General features: G+C 39.6%; 1 protein-coding gene across 6 annotated transcripts in view; it reads left to right on the forward strand.

Annotated features, from left to right (window-relative positions):
- Positions 1 to 4,677: 4,677 nt before the first annotated feature.
- Positions 4,678 to 20,212, forward strand: part of PNPLA4 (patatin like domain 4, phospholipase and triacylglycerol lipase) — a 44,408-nt gene continuing 28,873 nt past the window's right edge. For 4 of the 6 annotated variants that reach the window (XR_011853333.1, XM_072137844.1, XM_072137849.1 and 1 more), the window contains exons 1-4: positions 5,678 to 5,779; positions 7,315 to 7,500; positions 13,918 to 14,012; positions 14,254 to 14,389. Coding sequence is in view for 5 of the 6 variants with exons in the window: in XM_072137844.1 (XP_071993945.1) it covers positions 7,321 to 7,500; positions 13,918 to 14,012; positions 14,254 to 14,389 (411 nt within the window). In the remaining variant the exon portion in view is untranslated. The other 2 variants (XM_072137847.1, XM_072137845.1) reach the window with 2 other exon arrangements.

The following is a 20,212-nucleotide window of genomic DNA, read 5'->3' on the forward strand; positions in this document are numbered from 1 at the left end:
TCTATTACTACATACGGGGTATGTACAATCAGGCCAGGGACACTACAGTAAAGAGCACCCAGGGAGAACAACTACTATTGCCAACTACAGGCTACATGCGTGCAGCCCCCCAGGGACACATGCACGGATGATGACGTCACGCCACCTGTGTCTCCGAGCAGAGCTGCGTCTCACAGAAGAGCCGTGAGAATGTACATTTATTAATCAAATGTGGCTAATAAGGGTAAGGGGCAAATCCTGACATAACCGGATAGAGGTGGGGGGTTTCTGTAAATATTTATATGCGGGCAGAATCATTCTATACTGGGGGGGGGGGGCTGTATGTATTATATGGGGCCAGAATCATTTTATACTGTGGAGTGGGGGCTTTATGTATTATATGGGGCCAGAATCATTGTATACTGGGGGGTCTGTATATATTATAGGGGGCCAGATTCTTTTTTTCCTGGGGAAGGGTGGGGGGGGGGTTGGCTGTGTATTATTATATGGGGCCAAATTCCAGCTAAGAGGGCTGTATATGAGATACAGTATATCACTAATCTGGGAGGCTGTATGTGGGATACAGTATATTACTTAGCTGGGGGGCTGTATATGGGATACGGTACATTACTAAACTAGAGGGCTGTATATGGGATATGGTATATTACTAAGCTGCGGGGGGCTGTATATGGCATACAGTATATTACCAAGCTGGGGGGCTGTATATGGTTATATTGTATGTTACTTAGCTGGGGGGGGCTGTATATGGGATACAGTATATTAGTAAGCTGTGGGGCTGTATATGGGATACAGTATATTACTAATCTGGGGGGCTGTATATGGGATATAGCATATTACTAAGCTGGGAGGGGCTGTATATGGGACACGGTATATTACTAAGCTGGGGGGCTGTATATGGGATACAGTATATTACTAAGCTGGGGGAAGGTATATGGGATACAGTATATTACTAAGCTAAGGGGCTGTATATGGGATACGGTATATTAATAAGCTGGAGGGAATCTGTATATGGGAGCTGTGTATAATTTAATAGGGGGGTGAATAACGAGGCCTTTTAATATATGAGAGCAGGGTTTTATGAAAATAAATAAATTATATTCATTAGCGGGTGCAATATATTTACATTGGTCAGGGGAGCACTTTATATAAAATTATATGTAACATAATAATACATTAGTTATAGAATACAATAGATTACTTTGCATCATGTAAACCAAATGTTGGGGGGTCTGTATTAATAAATAAGGGCTGTTGTTTATTTATTGGTGTGCTGTGCATGCTGTGATTTCAGTAGAAATATATATATATATATATATATATATATATATATATATATATATATATATATATAAAATGAAGGGATGTTTTGTATGTGGGGAGAGTGTGATCAGTTGTGTTGTGAGGGGTATATATTATTTAGGAGCACAGTGTTGTTATCCAGGAGACTTCATACTGTAAGTAACTTTGGTATTTTTAGGGATGCCGGGTGGACATGCTGCACAGAGCTGAAGACATCTGGCCGTGAATTCAGCAGTGATACATCATGGATTGGAGAACCCGGAATAAAGTCCTCCTGATGGAAGAGATTGTCATCTATTAGGTACTAAATCCCACTAATCACTCTCAGAACCTGTAGTCAGTCACACAGTGTCAGTTAGCCTGTCTGTGTGGATGTTAATTGTTAGTAAAGTTTTTAGCATTTACTGAACAGAGTGGGCAATGGAACAGGAGTGGGGGGGGGGGGCAGCATTTTAATATTCACCTCAGGCAGCAAATATGCTAGAATCGGCCCTGAGACTTGTAATAAATATGTGGCATTATCCTTTAGATAAAGACTTGGTCTGAACTCAACTTAGAATGTTCAATTTTCACAGATCAAACCAGTCCATACTCTGATGATTTTTCTATTTCACAAATCTAATAGGAAATAGTGAGAATCGGTAGATCTATGTTCACATCTTTGCGTCTTTCACCACGTGTCTTATGTTTTGGCAAGCGGATCACTCCTGATGGTCTATGACACTGGAAGGATTTGAGCGGATATAGTGCAGGTAAATTTAATAACATACCGTCGTTATTTTATTAAATTTACTCACGAACAAACGTTAAAATGTTCACATTCAGAATAAAACACCGGACACTACACCAAGCTGTTCAAAGTCTGAGGTTCTAGAGGAGATACTTCTTCTTTAGCCTTTTATTATGATGTTATTTTATGATTTTTTTTTACATAAAAATTTAGAAAACAAAATACTAATATCTTTCCCCTACTATTTTAGTACATACTACAGGTAGGTACATCTTTACATCTTCTTGAAACAATATATCATTTTGTATAAATGAAACCCAAATCAGATTAGAGGCTAGTACTGTAAGGTAATTAATTGACTTCTATCTGTGGTAGATTGTTTAGTGATTTTTTTTTTTAATCCTGATCCCTTTGTAGCTCAGTCAGCAGCTGTCAAGGCAACTGATCAGTGGCCTCTGGATACAAAATATCTGAAGATAACTATTCTTATCCTTTGTGCAAGTCAGCAGTTTGGTTAATATGGTAATATAGATTGTAACTGCAATTTAAGGGAAATTAAAACTGTATTTTTGTCCTGCATGCACACTGTGGTCATCACTCTCAGTTTAAGGCATTTTAACAAAAATCATGCATAAAAATCTGAGAAATGCTAAATTTTTACCTACAACTCCAAATATGCGAGAGGCTTGGAAACTTTCCAAAAGTAATGTATTGAAAAAGAAACACCAGTTTGAAAAGTGGAGTACCCTCCTAATTTTGTTGGTCCACAACTAATTATCATATGGTCACGCCCCTTTTATAAATACCATGTCCTATTTTGTGCGACAACACTTCGTTTGTTAGAGGAGTCGGAAAAGGTACTAAAAATTGTCTAAAGCCTTGATAAAGTTTTCAGAAGGCATTTTGCCAAAAATCTTTCATTTTTTGGTGCAGGGGCAATAACTAATCCCCCCCAATGTGCCTCATCTGTATTATTCACAGACCTATAGACTTCTATGGGAGAGCAGAGCTGTAAACAAACTAAAAATAGGACCTTTTTTTCTCAGGGTTACGAGGCACATACACAAGGCTGAAGAATCCTCAGCTGTGTGCATGAGCCCATATCCACACAGGCGGTCCCCTACTTAAGAATACCCGACTTACATAAGACCCCTAGTTACAAACGGACCTCTGGCTGTTGGTAACTTCCTGTACTTTAGCCATAGGCTACAATAAAAATCTATAACAGTTAACACAGGTGTCTGTAATGAAGCTTTATTGTTAATCCTGGTCCTTATGACAATCCAACATTTTTAAAATCCAATTGTCACAGACACCAGAAAAAAAAAAAATAGCTGGGGTTACAATTATAAAATATACAGTTCCGACTTACATACAAATTCAACTCAAGAACAAACATACTGCTTGTACATGGAGCTGAGAGAAAGCTATAAAAACCTCAGTCGTATCATCTGAGGGAATAACATTTGCGTGCATGGGGCCTTATAGTGTTCTCACACGTGGCATTTAATACATGATTTTTAAAATGCAATGCAACAGCTGAAGAGAGATTTGCCTACTTATATTGTTTACAAAACACAACTGTTAACATGTGTTAACATGTGCTAACATTGTGTCAGTGGCTGCATTTTGTAAATGCAAATGTTAACAGCAATTTCATTAGACAAATCTCTCTTCAGCCCCTGCATTGCATTTAGACAAATTCATTAAACACCATGTGAACACACCCAAAAAGTAAAAATTTTCATGGTTTGCATCAGAAATTGCTACTTTTTTCACATCCTTCATTCCAGGAAACTGGTGTACAAGGCATGATAAAGTATATGTCAATGTATTGTTTGAGTTGGTTTGACACATATTATCAGTATAAGGCTGCATACACACGACCATAAGGGGTCAAGCTTGTGGCCATACATACGCCCCCCATAGACAGCTATGGCGCACAGGCTTGGTACTGTTCTGAAATGTAGCCGCAAAAAGATAGAGCCTGCTCCATCTCTGACCATATCGACAGCTGTGTGGCTACTATTTTCTATGGAGAGGGGCTGAGGCGAGTAGTGCTCACCCCCTCCTTCTCTCCTGCGCGTCGACGTGTGCCTGCAGAGCCTCTGCGACGGCGGGCATACATTAGTGTGCATGAGCCCTTAGTGTTCTGTTCTTTAAATTGGTGACCACCTGGAAACTATCATATGAGCTATCATATAATATATGTGATATAAGTGCCTATGATACGCTTGTGTGAATCTGAACTACATGTAGTCATTTAAGTTCAAACAACCTTTTTAAAGGTCTTCAATCTGCTTCCCATCATCAGTGTCTGAAGAATAATGCCATGTGTATGACAACATGGACAACATATGGCAATGTTAAAGGGAACCTGTCAGGCACATCTAATTCACCAAACCAAAGGTCCTTCTGTAGTGAGTTGGCCTGCATGATGATGTTGAAATGAGTCAGTGGCTCCTGTGATTTAATTGAGTCAGATGGGTGTTTCTGAACTGACCTGAGTCAGAGTCACAACCCCTGCAAATGTCATTGACACCCCTTTCTGTTATACAGCTGTGCAGGGGGTGTGTGCAGGAGGCCGGCAGTGGGCGAGTTTACAAGAGGACAGAGGAGGAAGGGGGAGCTGCAGCCTGACTCAGGTCAGTTCAGGAACACACGCCTGACTCCCTTCACAAGATTATAATGCAGTGTAATAAGTGTGGTAGGCTTAATTTTATATATCACAGGCAATTTACTACATTGAGGTAAGATGTTTGGTTTGGGAGTCTAAATGTGCCCGACAGGTTCCCTTTAAGTAAATAATCCCTCTGGCCATGTTCCCCAACCTGTGGCTCTCTAGAGCTTACTTAAATGCACTCATAACATGTCCATGTGGAAGTGCCCTTCCTTTTTAAATTGCCTTCTCTTGGATCAGTATAACACATTTACAAGTAGAACATGAATGTGATAGATTTTAACATTTTTCAATCTTCACAGCTCCATAGCTAGTGTCATCTTAATAGAAACATTAAACTCTTGTAAATTGTATCCAATTCCAACTCCATTATACAGTATGCTAAGTCCAGCAATTCTTCCCCAAACCTCTAGTGCGATCAAACAGGTAGCAAATGTGTTCATTGCATTTACTTGCTGTTACACAAAGCTTCTGGGTATATAAAATATGCATGCCATTTCATTGTCTCTCTGAGCTGTGCGGCGGAGAAGAACTACACAAAATAGCGTGCTACAGCAGCCGAATTGTAGTGAATGTATCTGGGATTAGCTATATGTGTCAGCCGAGAGAAGTAACATAGACATCTGTGAATAATACATTCAGTATGATAGGATTCTCTCTGTGTAATAGCAAAAAAAGTGATATGTATTTGTGAGCTCTGAAATAGCTAAGTGAAAGTCTGTGACAGCATGGCCATGAATTATATATCTGCAAGGGACAGCTGAAGGAAAGCCGCACTATACAGCTAGGCTTTTGTATCCAGCTTGGACCAAATGTGCGATAAAAGAAAAGAAGGAAAAAAGAGGCGTTTTAGAGGTGAGATTTAGGTCAAGATATACCGAATTTGAATAAGCAGCTTAGCTCCAGGATGAAGGAGGGGGGCATTTTTTTTTCTATATAGCCTGCATAGCGAATGAGTCTGGCCTCCTTATTGGATGTTCCAATAATCTCTGTTATTGGGTGGTGACATAGGAAGGAAGGCGTGCAGAGAGAGAAAAATCCTTCCTGGTTTCTATGGCAGAAGAGAAAAGGTCAGAGTCCTGGAATAACAAATGTTGCCTGCGTGCAGCTCGCTGGGAATCTGCAGCTCTGGGCTGGATAGGAGCTGGCACAGCCGCCTCTGTGACACATTTTTCTCAGTATTGTGTTGGAAAGGGGAGGGAGTGCAGCCTACAAAGCCGCAAAGCTATGCTTTATTTGTCATCTGCCTCTATGTAACCAAGTTATTGGAATAGATTTGCTTACACTGAGCTTTCTCTGCCAGCCTGGAAGAAATACTTAGACAAACGCTAGGAGTTACCATAGGAACTACAAAAAATATGTAAGATATTGTCTATAAATATTTCATTATACAAAAGATACATATTTTTGAATGTTATTATTATTTCAGCCACAAGGTTCAATACATATAAATATCAGGTTACAATAAAAGGGTAAAATGTTAGTTATTTTTTAAAGGGGTTGTCCACTTTCAGCAAATAATTGATATTGCGTGTGTAATGAGAATTCATACAATACTTTCCGTAACAATTCCTCATGGTTTCCTTGATCACTGCTTGCTGTACTTCTATAGAAAGCTTCATTGTTTGCTACAAGAGGATAAAAATGTGGTCATGTGATGTCATATCACAGAAAAGTAATGGGAGCTTTGTGTCACAAAGAGTCGTGCACCTGTGTGACATCACATAACTGGACAGATTTCTCTCCGTTGGAAGTAAATATAGAAGCTTTCTATCCAGAAAACCATAAGGAAGTGATACAGGAAAATTGTACATTGAACATTGAATTACACAAACAATAGCAATCATTTCCTGAAAGTGGACAACCCCTTTAAGTGGTATGAAGTATTATGCTAAATATAAAACACATGCAGTACTACTATACTCAAAGCATTATACAATAAATGACTTTTTTTCTAATAATCAATGCACATCCCTGTGTTTATACTATATGACTGATATCCATTGCCCATAGAAGATGCAAGATAGGAAGGGGATTGGTATCCTCATGCCACACCATGAATATCACATAGATGTTAGGAAAGGCTTTATTTACACCTTCTTTGGTGATACAATTGTTCTGATGCATCATTGAAGAAATAAAAAAACAATCAAAAAATTGGAAGTGCCAGACCCTGATCTAACAGATAGCAACAGATTCTAACAGTGTCTGTTGTGTTTTCCTTCTATCAGAGCCAATAACGCAGATGAATATGGAATGTGTTCCTATGAGAACCCAGAGCCTAAACTAGTATGTGCACCAAACATACCGTTATAAATTGAGTAGAGGGTCATCAATATTGCCAAATATTTCTTATCTACAGTGTTGTGAATGTGCCCCACTCTATCCTAATGCTTACTGAGGCTATTGACATATTTCTCACCATGTTTTCCAGCAAAAGTATCAAGTAACCTTCATATCACAAATGCCACATTCTTTATTTTCATACAAAATTCACATAAAAGAAACTAAATAATAAATTATTATGATATCTGACACCTAACATTGAGACCTACTTAATATACTACAGAGGCACAACTGTTTAATTCTGCTGTCCCTTTTATAGGACACAATGAAGTATCTGAATCTGTCCTTTGCTGCCTGTGGGTTTCTTGGGATTTACCACTTGGGGGCAGCATCTGCTCTTATAAAACATGGCCAGAAGCTGCTGAATTCTGTGAAGGTCTTTGCTGGGGCTTCAGCTGGATCCCTGGTTGCTACAGTTCTTTTAACAGCTCCAGATAAAATAGAGGTAATGTGACAATTCATACAGACAGCCTGACAAAGTATTTGTAGATGAATCTTATCAGGCTTCCTGACCGATTAACTAGTTAACGTGAATTAATGTTCTGTGATTAAATGAAGTGATAATTCCACTAAACTCAAAAAAATCTCTAATGCACTTATAGTACATACAAACCTGGTCCCAACAATGATTAGCTGTATAGTATATGTAATAGTGATACATGGTAAGCTCAAGGTATAGAGCGGTGATGCTTAAAGGGATTGTCGCAAGTTTAGATCATGACCTTAGATCCCAGAAATCCAGAGAACAGATATCCCATTCTCACCAGTGGGTGGAGTAGCAGGTATGTGCCCTGCTGTTCATATCATCATATTAGGGAGGGTGCTGGAGGCTATGTGTGCCCCATTATCACTGCAGGACAAGAACTGCAGGGGAGGTGGAGATCACTGGAGCCATTGCAATGACTGAATGTATAGATAGGTTGTAATTATTATTTTTATTTTATAACTTTATATTTATAACATTTATAACATGCTGTGATTGGTTGCTTAAGTTATGTGGATGAATATACCAACACAAACACAGTATCTGACGCTGGATGAAAAATATGGAAAAGTCTGGTGTCCCTTTCCCATATGAGAAGACTATTGCATTATAGTCGGGGGCCTGGCACAGACCTTTCTTATTAGTTGGTTTACTTTATGCCCAATTGTGGCACACTTTCAGCATTCTTTTGGTACAACTTGGGCATCTCTGATTTGGCTGAAGCCACTTAATGTACCTTTTGCTGTACTAGTCACAGAAAAACACTTGTACCGATCACTACACATTTCTTAAAGAGAGCCCATCCACAAACCACAGATAGTACCTGTGAGATGTATTTATATTTATTCCACTGATGCCTCTATCCATGGGATTAGAGCCAGCATTTTATTAATTCCTATGTTCCAGTCATGGAGTTGGGATGCTGCAGTACACAGTCAACCTATCCCCCCTCCCCCTCCTCACTGACACTGACACCAGCCAATGGCTGATGAAATTCCTGAGGGGGGGGGAGGAGACATTGGATCTATTGGCTCTGCTACATCATAAACCACTCCTTCAGGAAGGTGGGGGCTGTGAGCAGTGGAGATAAATCAGACTGTCAGAGTCTGAGAGGAGGGGGAGGGGGTTAGCTTGACTGTACACTGAAGCACCACATCTAAATAACTGGAACAGTGGAATCAATAAAAGTGTCTTTATTGGCTCTTATGGTGTAGATAAAGGTAGGCATCAGTGAAACATGTATAAAGACATCTAACAAGTACTGTGTGTGGTTTGTGGTTCCCTGGTGACAGGTTCTCTTTAAGTCTTACATATTAGAAATAGATTTTAAAATATCTGACCCACTCTTTGCTTATGTATCTAATAACCTGGGTCATCATCAGGAATTTTCAGTGCTCTGTCAAAGCCAAAGATTCTGGGCCCCATTGGAGTAGTGATGTCTGAGGGCAATGTAAAATTATGGTGGGAAATGATAGAATAGGCCCTGGAAAAAACTTTCGCCTAAATACCAGAACCCTTCCTATGATGAACACTAGTGGCACTGCCCCCTCCCACTGTTTGCTGAAACTTCCTCTGCTGTTGAATGACGGGAACCACAGCAGAATCCAGAACAACATGACAGATGCCACTAGTGTTCATCAGGAAGGATTCTGTCCACAGCATACAGGAGCAAACATACAGTGCCCTCTCCTTACGTATTTAAAATGTTTAGTACACAACATTAGTATATATATGGACGTAGTATATATACATATAGGCTTCCAAACGTCAGATTTATCGGTCCTAAGACCTTTAACAACAGTTACCTATTGAGCCGTTAGTTTAAGGAGTGATACATGCAAGCATTACCAAATTTTTGTAATTACTTTTTTCTTAGGCCTTGCTGTGGAATTATGGTCCCTGGAGCCCTGTACATAACATGTTGACCGGCTCCTGCCTTGGCTCCAGGCTGCCACAAAATATTGCAAGATGATTGATAATTTAGAACAGAATACTACACATTTCTTCCATTTTAGAAATAGATAAAAAAAAATCTGACAAAGATTCTGGGTCCCAATGAAGTAGTGAGGGAAAATTATGGGGACAGGTGATAGGTAACAGAAGGAAACATAACATCAAAATCAAGCATGATAAACCAGGGACACTTAATCATAGATTCAGGCACCATAACTGTGGCAATCTTCTTATATTTATTTTCCATGGCCTCCTTCCTCCTTGAAATCAACCTTTATAATAATGCTAATGAGGAAGGGCTTCAGGGGGTTTGTTACTAGAGCACCTTTGGCTGTACACTCACCGGCCACTTTATTAGGTACACCTGTCCAACCGCTCGTTAACACTTAATTTCTAATCAGCCAATCACATGGCGACAAGTGCATTTAGGCATGTAGACATGGTCAAGACAATCTCTTGCAGTTCAAACCGAGCAGCAGTATGGGGAAGAAAGGTGATTTGAGTGCCTTTGAACGTGGCATGGTTGTTGGTGCCAGAAGGGCTGGTCTGAGTATTTCAGAAACTGCTGATCTACTGGGATTTTCACGCACAACCCTCTCTAGGGTTTACAGAGAATGGTCCAAAAAAAAAAAAAACATCCAGTGAGCGGCAGTTCTGTGGGCGGAAATGCCTTGTTGATGCCAGAGGTCAGAGGAGAATAGGCAGACTTACTCGAGCTGATAGAAAGGCAAAAGTGAGTCAAATCGCCACCAGTTACAACCAAGGTAGGCAGAAGAGCATCTCTGAACGCACAGTACGTCGAACTTTGAGGCAGATGGGCTACAGCAGCAGAAGACCACACCGGGTGCCACTCCTTTCAGCTAAGAACAGGAAACTGAGGCTACAATTTGCACAAGCTCATCGAAATTGGACAGTAGAAGATTGGAAAAACGTTGCCTGGTCTGATGAGTCTCGATTTCTGCTGCGACATTCGGATGGTAGGGTCAGAATTTGGCGTCAACAACATGAAAGCATGGATCCATCCTGCCTTGTATCAACGGTTCAGGCTGGTGGTGGTGGTGTCATGGTGTGGGGAATATTTTCTTGGCACTCTTTGGGGCCCTTGGTACCAATTGAGCATCGTTGCAACGCCACAGCCTACCTGAGTATTGTTGCTGACCATGTCCATCTCTTTATGACCACAATGTACCCAACATCTGATGGCTACTTTCAGCAGGATAATGCGCCATGTCATAAAGCTGGAATCATCTCAGACTGGTTTCTTGAACATGACAATGAGTTCACTGTACTCAAATGGCCTCCACAGTCACCAGATCTCAATCCAATAGAGCATCTTTGGGATGTGGTGGAAAGGGAGATTTGCATCATGGATGTGCAGCCGACAAATCTGCGGCAACTGTGTGATGCCATCATGTCAATACGGACCAAAATCTCTGAGGAATGCTTCCAGCACCTTGTTGAATCTATGCCACGAAGAATTGAGGCAGTTCTGAAGGCAAAAGGGGGTCCAACCCATTACTAGCATGGTGTACCTAATAAAGTGGCCAGTGAGTGTATCTTCACAGGCTCTTACACTGTACAAGAGCACTGCACCCTCCCACTGTTTGCTGAAACTTCCTCTGCTGCATTTAGATTATATCAAGTAGTGTGACAGTGAAACGACCTGTGAAAACAGAGCATCGAGGGCCTCTGGTTATGCCCCTCTGAGCATTTTTTGCCATAAATAATTAGCATAATTTTAACAATAGATTCTTAGAAGGAATGAGACCATGGATGATACATATAAGAAGATAACCACAGTTGCCTGGATCTATGAGTAAGTGTCCCTGGTTTATCCATGGTTTATCCTTGCTTCTTTTTGATGGTAGATTTCCTGTAAGGAGCAGTCTGATGGCAACAAGATCACAACTACCACGATGACAGTACCTGTTTGTTTCTGCCGGATCGTCTTATATATAAAATAGCAGAACCTCTAAAATCAAGCGATATAAAAAAAAAATATATGAAGTAAGAATTTTCTTTATGAAATAGTTAGAAATCACATTTCATTTTACTAGCTGCAAAAAAAAAAAATCTTACCATGACGTTTTTAATCTTTCACAAATTTCAGATGATCAAATATTAGTTTTTTTCCCTGGATCTACAAAAGAGAAAAATCATGTCTTCTGTTCAGTGAGTCATATACCGTGTTCATTCGTTATGTTATCATTCATTATCTGCTATAAAAGTGAACAGATTGCATTAGCAGTAAATGGTTCACATTATACAGTATAATTCAGGGTGGGGGAACATTTCAAAGGAATAAATGTAGCATTAAATGGCACTACTAATATACATTGGTGTTTCTTAAGTCATAGCTGGGTCTTGACCAATGGTGGGGGGCACTGTACTATTCACTTGATTCAGGTGACCAGTGGTGTTGCTAGGAAAATCAGGTTGCTCTTTAGATAGTAACAAGTAGAGGCATAACTTGGCAATAAGTGATAATCACATCTGCTTTCTAACATTCCCAAATTCATGTTAAATCTTGTCTGTTTATTTATTAAAAAAAAAAAAACCTTCAAAACCTATTTGCAAATTAAGTGAGATGAAATGCCTGAGACTAGTCACTTTAATAGGCTGGAGGGGAAGGGTCACTTCAGGTACAACTATTTCGGGCTTTTTATCAGTTCATAACATTAGTTCTGGAGCTATTGTAAAGATTCATCCACACAGGCTTCGAAAGATCAGATTGTTTGGTAGATTTCCCCCAATGAGGAAGTGGGGGAGGTCAGCTATGGGTAAGACACTGGTCTAATTATGTATGCCCTGAACTTTGGACTTATACGATAGCACTTATACTCTGAGGACTGATGTATTTTTGAATAGATTGTACTTAAAGGAAACCTACCATTTAGAATGGTAGGGGTAGGCTGTAAGTACCGAGCACCAGCTTAGGGTGAGCTGGTGCCGGTACTTACTTTTGCTAGTGTTATAAACCGCGGTATCGCGGTTTTAACACTTTTTAAACTTTAGAGCAGCAGAGGCTACGCGCGCCTACACAGGAAATAGCGGAGATGTTGCAAGCACGGTCGCGCGCAGCGCCGAAGCCCCTTCTGCTCTAAAGTTTAAAAAGTGTTAAAACCGCGATACCGCGGTTTATAACACTAACAAAAGTAAGTACCGGCACCAGCTCACCCTGAGCTGGTGCTCGGTACTTACAGCCTACCCCTACCATTCTAAATGGTAGGTTTCCTTTAATCCAATGTTTAGGTTTATACCCAAGTATTCACACTGCTGTTGCTCCCTCTCCACAGGGATGTATGGTGCATGGCGCCGTAATACGGGAAATGATAGGACATGTCCTATCTTTTTCCGGGTACAGAGCGTTACGGTGCCGCATGTGTGCTGCACCGTACCGCTCCTGTAGGGTGCCGTGCACACATTGTCATCTACGTCCCGCATGCGGCAGTGTGAATATAGCCTTAGTATAATTATGAAATAAAAATACACGTATTTCCTGTTGTTTTTAAGTGAACAGTAGACTCTGTTTTCTCTTCGGTAATATGACCTTTAATAACAGTTGCCCTTTGAGTCCTTATAATAAAGAGGGATACATGCAAAAATTACCTGACACAACATAGATGAGACATTTCTTTTAGTAGGCTCTTGCCTTGGACTTGGACAAACCCATTTGGATGTGAATGGAGCAATCACAAATATTATGGAATATTAGAATTTATTGATGATATTGCGTACATGGCTATTTTATAAATTGAGTGGCCTTCAAGATCAGCACCTTTTGGTAGGCCCATTATACCTGAGTCCAACACTGCTTGTAAGACATAGAAGACCCTAATGACTAACTTTATACCACCCATTGGTTGACTTTTGGCAGGTTTGTTGCATTTTAAGATCTGAACTTTTAATATTTTAATATTATATTAATCCAGCTCTCCCACTATATCCAAGACATACTATAAATTGACATCAGCATTTGGATGAAAATAGATCCAGGCTTCAGGCATATTTAGCTTAGTAAATTAACAGCATTATTTATAGCCCATATTCTGTTAAAATGTAATTAAAATATGTTATTTATAGGCTATCCACTAGCCTCACACTCCACAGATGGTGACATCCAATGCATTCACAGCTAAAATATACACTAATATATAGTAAAATGTATAGCATTAGTCTGCAGGGTTATGAATCAGCCTTATTAAATATGAATTCAGAATTCCCCATTGTTTTTCATGTAACATCTGGCTGGTTCGGTAGAACACTGTACCAGACAAGCACTGCACAGATGTCCTATGTGAACCAATTTCATGTACGCTCATCTGTTGTCTTTTTTTGTTCTATTTTTGCTTATTTTCCATGCCATTTGCATTCATACATGTATGAAATTGTCAGTAAAACTATCATTTTCTCTTTGGCTTTAAGGAAAGTAAGGATTTCCTTTACGCATTCTCTGAAGATTTTAGAAAGAGATTTCCTGGAGTGGTTAAACCAAGATATGATTTTATGAAATACTTAAGGTGAGCAAGCAAATATGACAGAACATTGCTATTTTTGAGAGGTATAAACAGAGAAAGATTATCGCTTGGTGGCCGTAGCTTTCATTACCACCCGAAGACGCAGATGCGTATTCCTTTCACGACAATGGAATGTATAAAGGCATTCTTCCCGAACCTACAGCTGAATGCAGAACACCTGTTAAATATTTATTGCATGCTAAATAATTAAATATGAATAATGTTTATCATTTCTTTGCCATAGGGAAGGCATAGAAGCGATCCTACCTGCTCAGGCACATGAGATAGCTGAGAAGCGCCTCTACGTATCAATCACAAACTCCAAAAGCATAGAAAATTGCTTGGTTTCAAGTTTTGCCTCTAGAGAAGAGCTCATTAAGGTAAAAATGTTGTCATCATTGACTTTGTCAAATGTAAATATGTTGTGTCGCAGTAAACTTGATGAGCCGTATGTTTTATTTAATGGAAATACCACTTTCCCTGCTATAACCTGATGTCTTGTGCTCCGCAATGTTATTTTCATAATGTGCCTGTCTATTTAGTTTCTTGAGAAATGTAATTGTGGTTTAGGTTTCAAACCAACCTCACATAGACTACAATTTCCCAGTCGTATTACCTACTCTAAAAATCATAGACTTTCAATCAATTACACATTATCGGTGTATAATGGTTCTGGTAAAATACGCATTGAATTGATGGATGGATAAGGGTGGTTCAATAAGTACCCGTGTTAGAAATGAAGACACCATTTTTTCAAATTTTTTTTTTATTTTTCAACGTTCCTGCCATTTTTTTAACCCCTCCAAATACGCCTGTGTCTCTGCAATTACTTCCTTGTTTCAGCTAAATTTTTTTCCCGTGAGCCATTTCTTCATGTTACGGAACAAGAAAAAGTCGCAGAGATCCAGATCGGGTGAATACGGTGGGGGGCAGCAATTCATAAAGCAATTCATGCAGTTTGGAGGCGACAACTCCAGATGAAAGTGCTGGTGCATCATCGTGTTGAAACAGCACCTTCTTTTGCGCCAAATGCGACCGTGTCTCCTTCAATTTTTTTGCCCAAACGGTACAATTACTCACTGTAGTATTGTCCAGTGATTGTTCCTTTTTCTAAAAAATCCATGAGGATGACGCCGATTGCATCCCAAAAAACCGTGCCATGACCTTTCCAGCCGATGGGACTGTCTTCACCTTTTTCAGAGCAGATTCACCGGGAGAAATCCATTGTTTTGATTGTTGCTTATTTCTGGTGTGTAATGATGAATCCAGTTTTCATCAACGGTGACAACTCAATGCAAAGGTTCCTTCGGATCTTGCTTAAATTGCTTGTTGTCCACCACTTGTTGTCCATCCGTCATCAACCGCGGCACCCATTGGGCCGACAATTTTTTCATCACCAACTTATCATGTAACGTATTAATTGCCATTCCGGTCGACACGCCTACAGCCTCTGCTACTTTGCGCACTTTCGTTCGTTGATCAGCGAGTATCATGTTGTGGACTTTTTGAATGATTTCAATGGTAACCACGTCTGCCGGGCGTCCGGTCACTCCTCATCAAAAACAGAAGTTCGATCACATTTAAATTTGTTGATCTAATATATAACTGTGGTTATAGATGTCGAAGTGTCCCCATAAACAGCATCCAACTTTGCTTTTATCTCCTCACACTTTTTCCCATTCAAAAATACATTTTTTCCCATCCAAAAGCACACTATGCTTTAATACAACTGAGCAGCTAATTCAATCTTACTATAATACACTGTGAGAAATATTACTTCTCCAAATTGCCTCATTGCCTAAGAGTGTACTTAGGCCAACAAATTTAGCAGGACATGAAAAAATATTCAGAAGGATAGGTTTGCCAAAAACTATGATGAGCGGACCCATTAACATTCATTTTAACAAATTTTAATGATCTGTTTGAGTGCAGGTACCAAACCCAGACTGGAACCTCCCATCAGTAACTCCCAAAATAGGTGCTGGCACCGATCACAAGTGCTAAAGGGGTTTACCCATGAAAGAAAGGTTTCAGATCAGATCATTTTAAACCCATTACTTAATAAAACAGTTCTATTAAAGTTTTACCTCCTATGATTCAGTGATGGTCAGTTTTAATTGCCGCAACACTCTTATAGGCCGCGACACTAAGCAGACACTCGATGATTCCTCTGTGCTATGAGATGCTGTGTGCTGACAATTTGGTTAGATTATCAGGGTCCATGTTTATCTACAATTTTATTTAGCTTCTGAACTTTCACCAGTATCTGAGACATAGAAAAAGAGAGATGAGACAGATGAGAGATGAAGAGTGCTCATGAAATCCATGAGAACGATATATAACTCAACTCTGGACATTCTCAACTCTGCTACATCTCAGCTATAACACACACAGTCAGCACTGCTATATTTATTTCCCATTCTATAAAGAGCTTATTTAACCTGTAGCTTGTAGAGCAAGTCTTTGCACGCTGCTTGCTGGCAGGAAGTGTCTGTGAGTGTCTGAGCTGGTCTTGTAATGCGGGGGGAGGGGCTGGATGCAGAGAGCAAACTGCAATCTGCAGACTAGAGAAGATATTCATGAGAAGAAGTATATTTAAGACTCTTGTCTTTGTGGGAATACCCCTTTCACCAACAGCATTAGAATTATTGTGTCCACATCTGCACCAGTGTGGTACATAGCCATTTGTCATTAGGCAGTGACAATCTTCCCTAAAATGGCAGCACTCTGCTTTACCAGTACTAGTGTGGCCACAACAATTTCAATGCTAGCAGCATTTAAAGAGCTAACACCCACAATTGGTGTCAGCACCAATCATGGGTGTTAATGGTGGGAATATTGAGCCAACTCCAGACCCCAACCCATACCTGAACTTATATGATGAAGGCCTGGGGGGCCCAAACCTGCAAAGTTCGGTACAATTGTGTGGTCCAGTTTCCAAGAATGGCTCAAGTAGGACAATACAGGAGCAAATTTCATAAACCTACACTTGCCTGGCTGAGGACACCCCTCCTTTCCCATGTTATCCTTGTTCCTTGAAGGTTTGGGGTCCACAAGCTGTTACCAGCTTTTATGCAGGACAGTGAATTACAATTATTGAATTCAATATTCTGGGAGATTCAGCATTACACTGAAATAGCACTGTATATTAAGGACCTATTGATTCACATGGGCTGAGAAAAGTCGCAGTGACCTCACTCCTCATGGCTTGTGAAGCTGTGAAGATGTACCTGGACTAAAGGAAATCATCCACTCTTCCAACTAAAACTCCTCAGGTCATTTTGATACAGTGGGGCAGATTTATCAAGTGTCTGAAAGTCAGAATATTTCTAGTTGCCCATGGCAACCAATCACCGCTCAGCTTTCATTTTACCAGTGCTCATGAATATTTTAAAGGGGAGCTGTGATTGGTTGCCATGGGCAACTAGAAATATTCTGACTTTCAGACACTTGATAAATCTGCCCCAGTGTCTTTTTCAAATAATTTTCTTCATGAAGTTACATCTCCCAGAATATAGAAGTACATGGTTATCCTTTTATTGCTTGAATAACATTTAAGACATGTTCCATTGTGTAGAACACAGTACAGGCAGTCCCCTACTTAAGAACACCCGACTTACAGACGACCCCTGGTTACAAATGGTTCTCTGGATGTTGGTAATTTACTGTTCTTTTTCCTGAGGCTGCAATATACAGCTATAACAGTTATCAAAGGTGTTTGCAATTAAGGTTTATTGTTAATCCTGGTTCTTATAACGATGCAACATTTTTAAAATTCAATTGTCTCAGAGACCAAAAAAAATTTGTCTGGGGCAACAATTATAAAATATACAATTGCGACTTACATACAAATTCAACTTCAGAACAAACCTACAGAACTTGTATGTATCTTGTACGTAAGATACTGCCAGGGACTGCCTGCACTGTCCTTTAGGTGGCCCCTTTAATAAAGATTCTAGCATCTATAGAAAGTTGCATAAAATAGGTGACTTTGTGAAAACTCTACTACAAGGCTTATGTAATTTCTAAAGTATTCCTTTGCCAATTGCCTTTTAGAAGGCTTATTATATAACCCGCAAACGATCATTTCTACAGTAGATTGAGTTTTTGTAATTTTGAGTGTAATGGTAATAAGTAGTAGGCATTAGGGTTCAGCAGTTGCAGACATAAAATAGACACAGTTGTGCTCTTAAATGTGTGGTTATGTACAGTACGCACCAAGTAATTTATTCTCACTTGGACTTTTTAATGTCTCCCTAATTGGAAATCTTGGAAAGGACACTCTTTTTGCCTCCACGTTGACCTTAACATTTTAATTGTTTAAAACCTTGACTTTCTTCACATAAACCATTTTTCAGTGTTTCCAGCCTCTAGTTTAGTTCAAATGTTCACAATTTTTTAAAAATACCATAGATAGTTTCTTTCCAATGTCATTCCAAAATCATTTTTATAAAAAATAAATACAGATACAAAAAATATGCTGTCATAAATAATGTGAAAGGGAATGCATAAAGATGAAAGCCAAATCAAATGAAAGCAATATATTTATACATCATGATAACTACATACATCATGATATTCTACATACAATAGCTTTTAGCCTCTGTATCTGAAACAATAATGGCAGCATGGTGGCTTAGTGGTTAGCATTATAGCCTTGCAGTGCTGGGACCTGGGTTCAAGTCCCAGGGTCAACATCTGCAAAGAATTTGTATGTTCTCTCCCTGTTCGCTTGGGTTTCCTCTGGTTTCCTCCAATACTCAAAAAACATACTGGTAGGTTGATTAGATTATGAGCCCCATTGGGTACAGGGACCGATTTGGCAAGCTCTGTGAGGCACTGCACAATCTGTGTGTGCTATATAAATAAAAGGAATTATTAAAATGTAAGGAATTGTTAATAATAATTAAGTAGAATTTAGTAAATATTATCTTTTATTTAGTTAACACGGTTGATTAGAAGCAATTAATTTTCTTATTTTTCAACCCAAGTGGTATTAATATAAAAAAAATGTATACTTATTTCACATCAACAAAGCATACCCACTCCAGGCTTTGACCGCTATAGCTGTACTGGGTCAGGGTCGCTGCTAAACCTCTGTATACCAATAAAGTTTGAGAGGAGATGAGCTAGACTGTAAGTAATGGCCAGTCTTCTTCTATTTGGCTGAGAAGGCACTAAATTCTATTTAGTGCTTATCAGTTGGCAGTCTGAACTGCGCTCTATTGCTGGACTGCTGCAATTGTGCAACATTTGCTCTTGACCAGTAAGGCTTAAGGTTTGCAGGATCAGTAAGGCTTCAGAGTTTTTCCTCACACCTGGAACACCCTGATTTAAGCTCTGTGTGTGTGCCATCCTTCATTGCTGGTCAAAAAGCTTGTATTTCTAGCTTCCTGGTACTCCTTGCTTTGTCTTGTTTTTTTATATTGGCTACACCCTCGACTATTCTCTCATCTCTTTGATTCTGTTATTTACTTGCTATCTAGTGTTGACTAGGATTGTTCACCTCCTTTTAATGTTATTTATTTGTCTGTTTTATTATGTGTCTGCACTGTGACCTAGAAAGGGCTTTTCCTTTTGGTTGTCCCGTATCACGTAAGAAGGTGACAGGCAGGTGACAGTTTAGTGGCCTTAAATCAGGGCTCACTGTCCTTGTCCATCTACTACCTTTACACTGATTAAAAGAAAAGTTAATTCCAGAAACCCAATTCTTTGTATTTAAAAATGTATGCAAGAATCTCATTTAGTTGTGTCATGGTAACACATGAAAATTTCATGACTTCCTGTTCTCACAAAGTGCTTACTATCTCCATAACCAGGCTCATTCATGATACACATGCATGGACCGCTCTCCATGGAGGGAATGTGAAGCTGCCAATGATAAATATGAAGCCTCTGTACAGCCTCCCTAAAAGCTGTCATACAGCGGAGATTGGGATACCTGCTTGGAATCGTGATAGTTTATATAGAGGTGTGATCTCCAGCAGCATTCCCATCCCATTTGTAGGCAGAACACAACACAGAACATCAGTAGTTACTCAAAGAACTAAAAGATTATAAAATATGTTTTTTACAGCTATAATAGTACACAAATTAGTCAGGCTGAAGTACTAATTGCCCCATTGATAATCAGTCCCCCCATATGTTGATATATCAATAGTAGGAAAAAAGGGGCACTGTCTCTACACAGAGAACAGTTTATA

Source organism: Engystomops pustulosus, chromosome 2 (genome assembly GCF_040894005.1).
Source record: "Engystomops pustulosus chromosome 2, aEngPut4.maternal, whole genome shotgun sequence".
Lineage (NCBI taxonomy): Eukaryota > Metazoa > Chordata > Amphibia > Anura > Leptodactylidae > Engystomops > Engystomops pustulosus.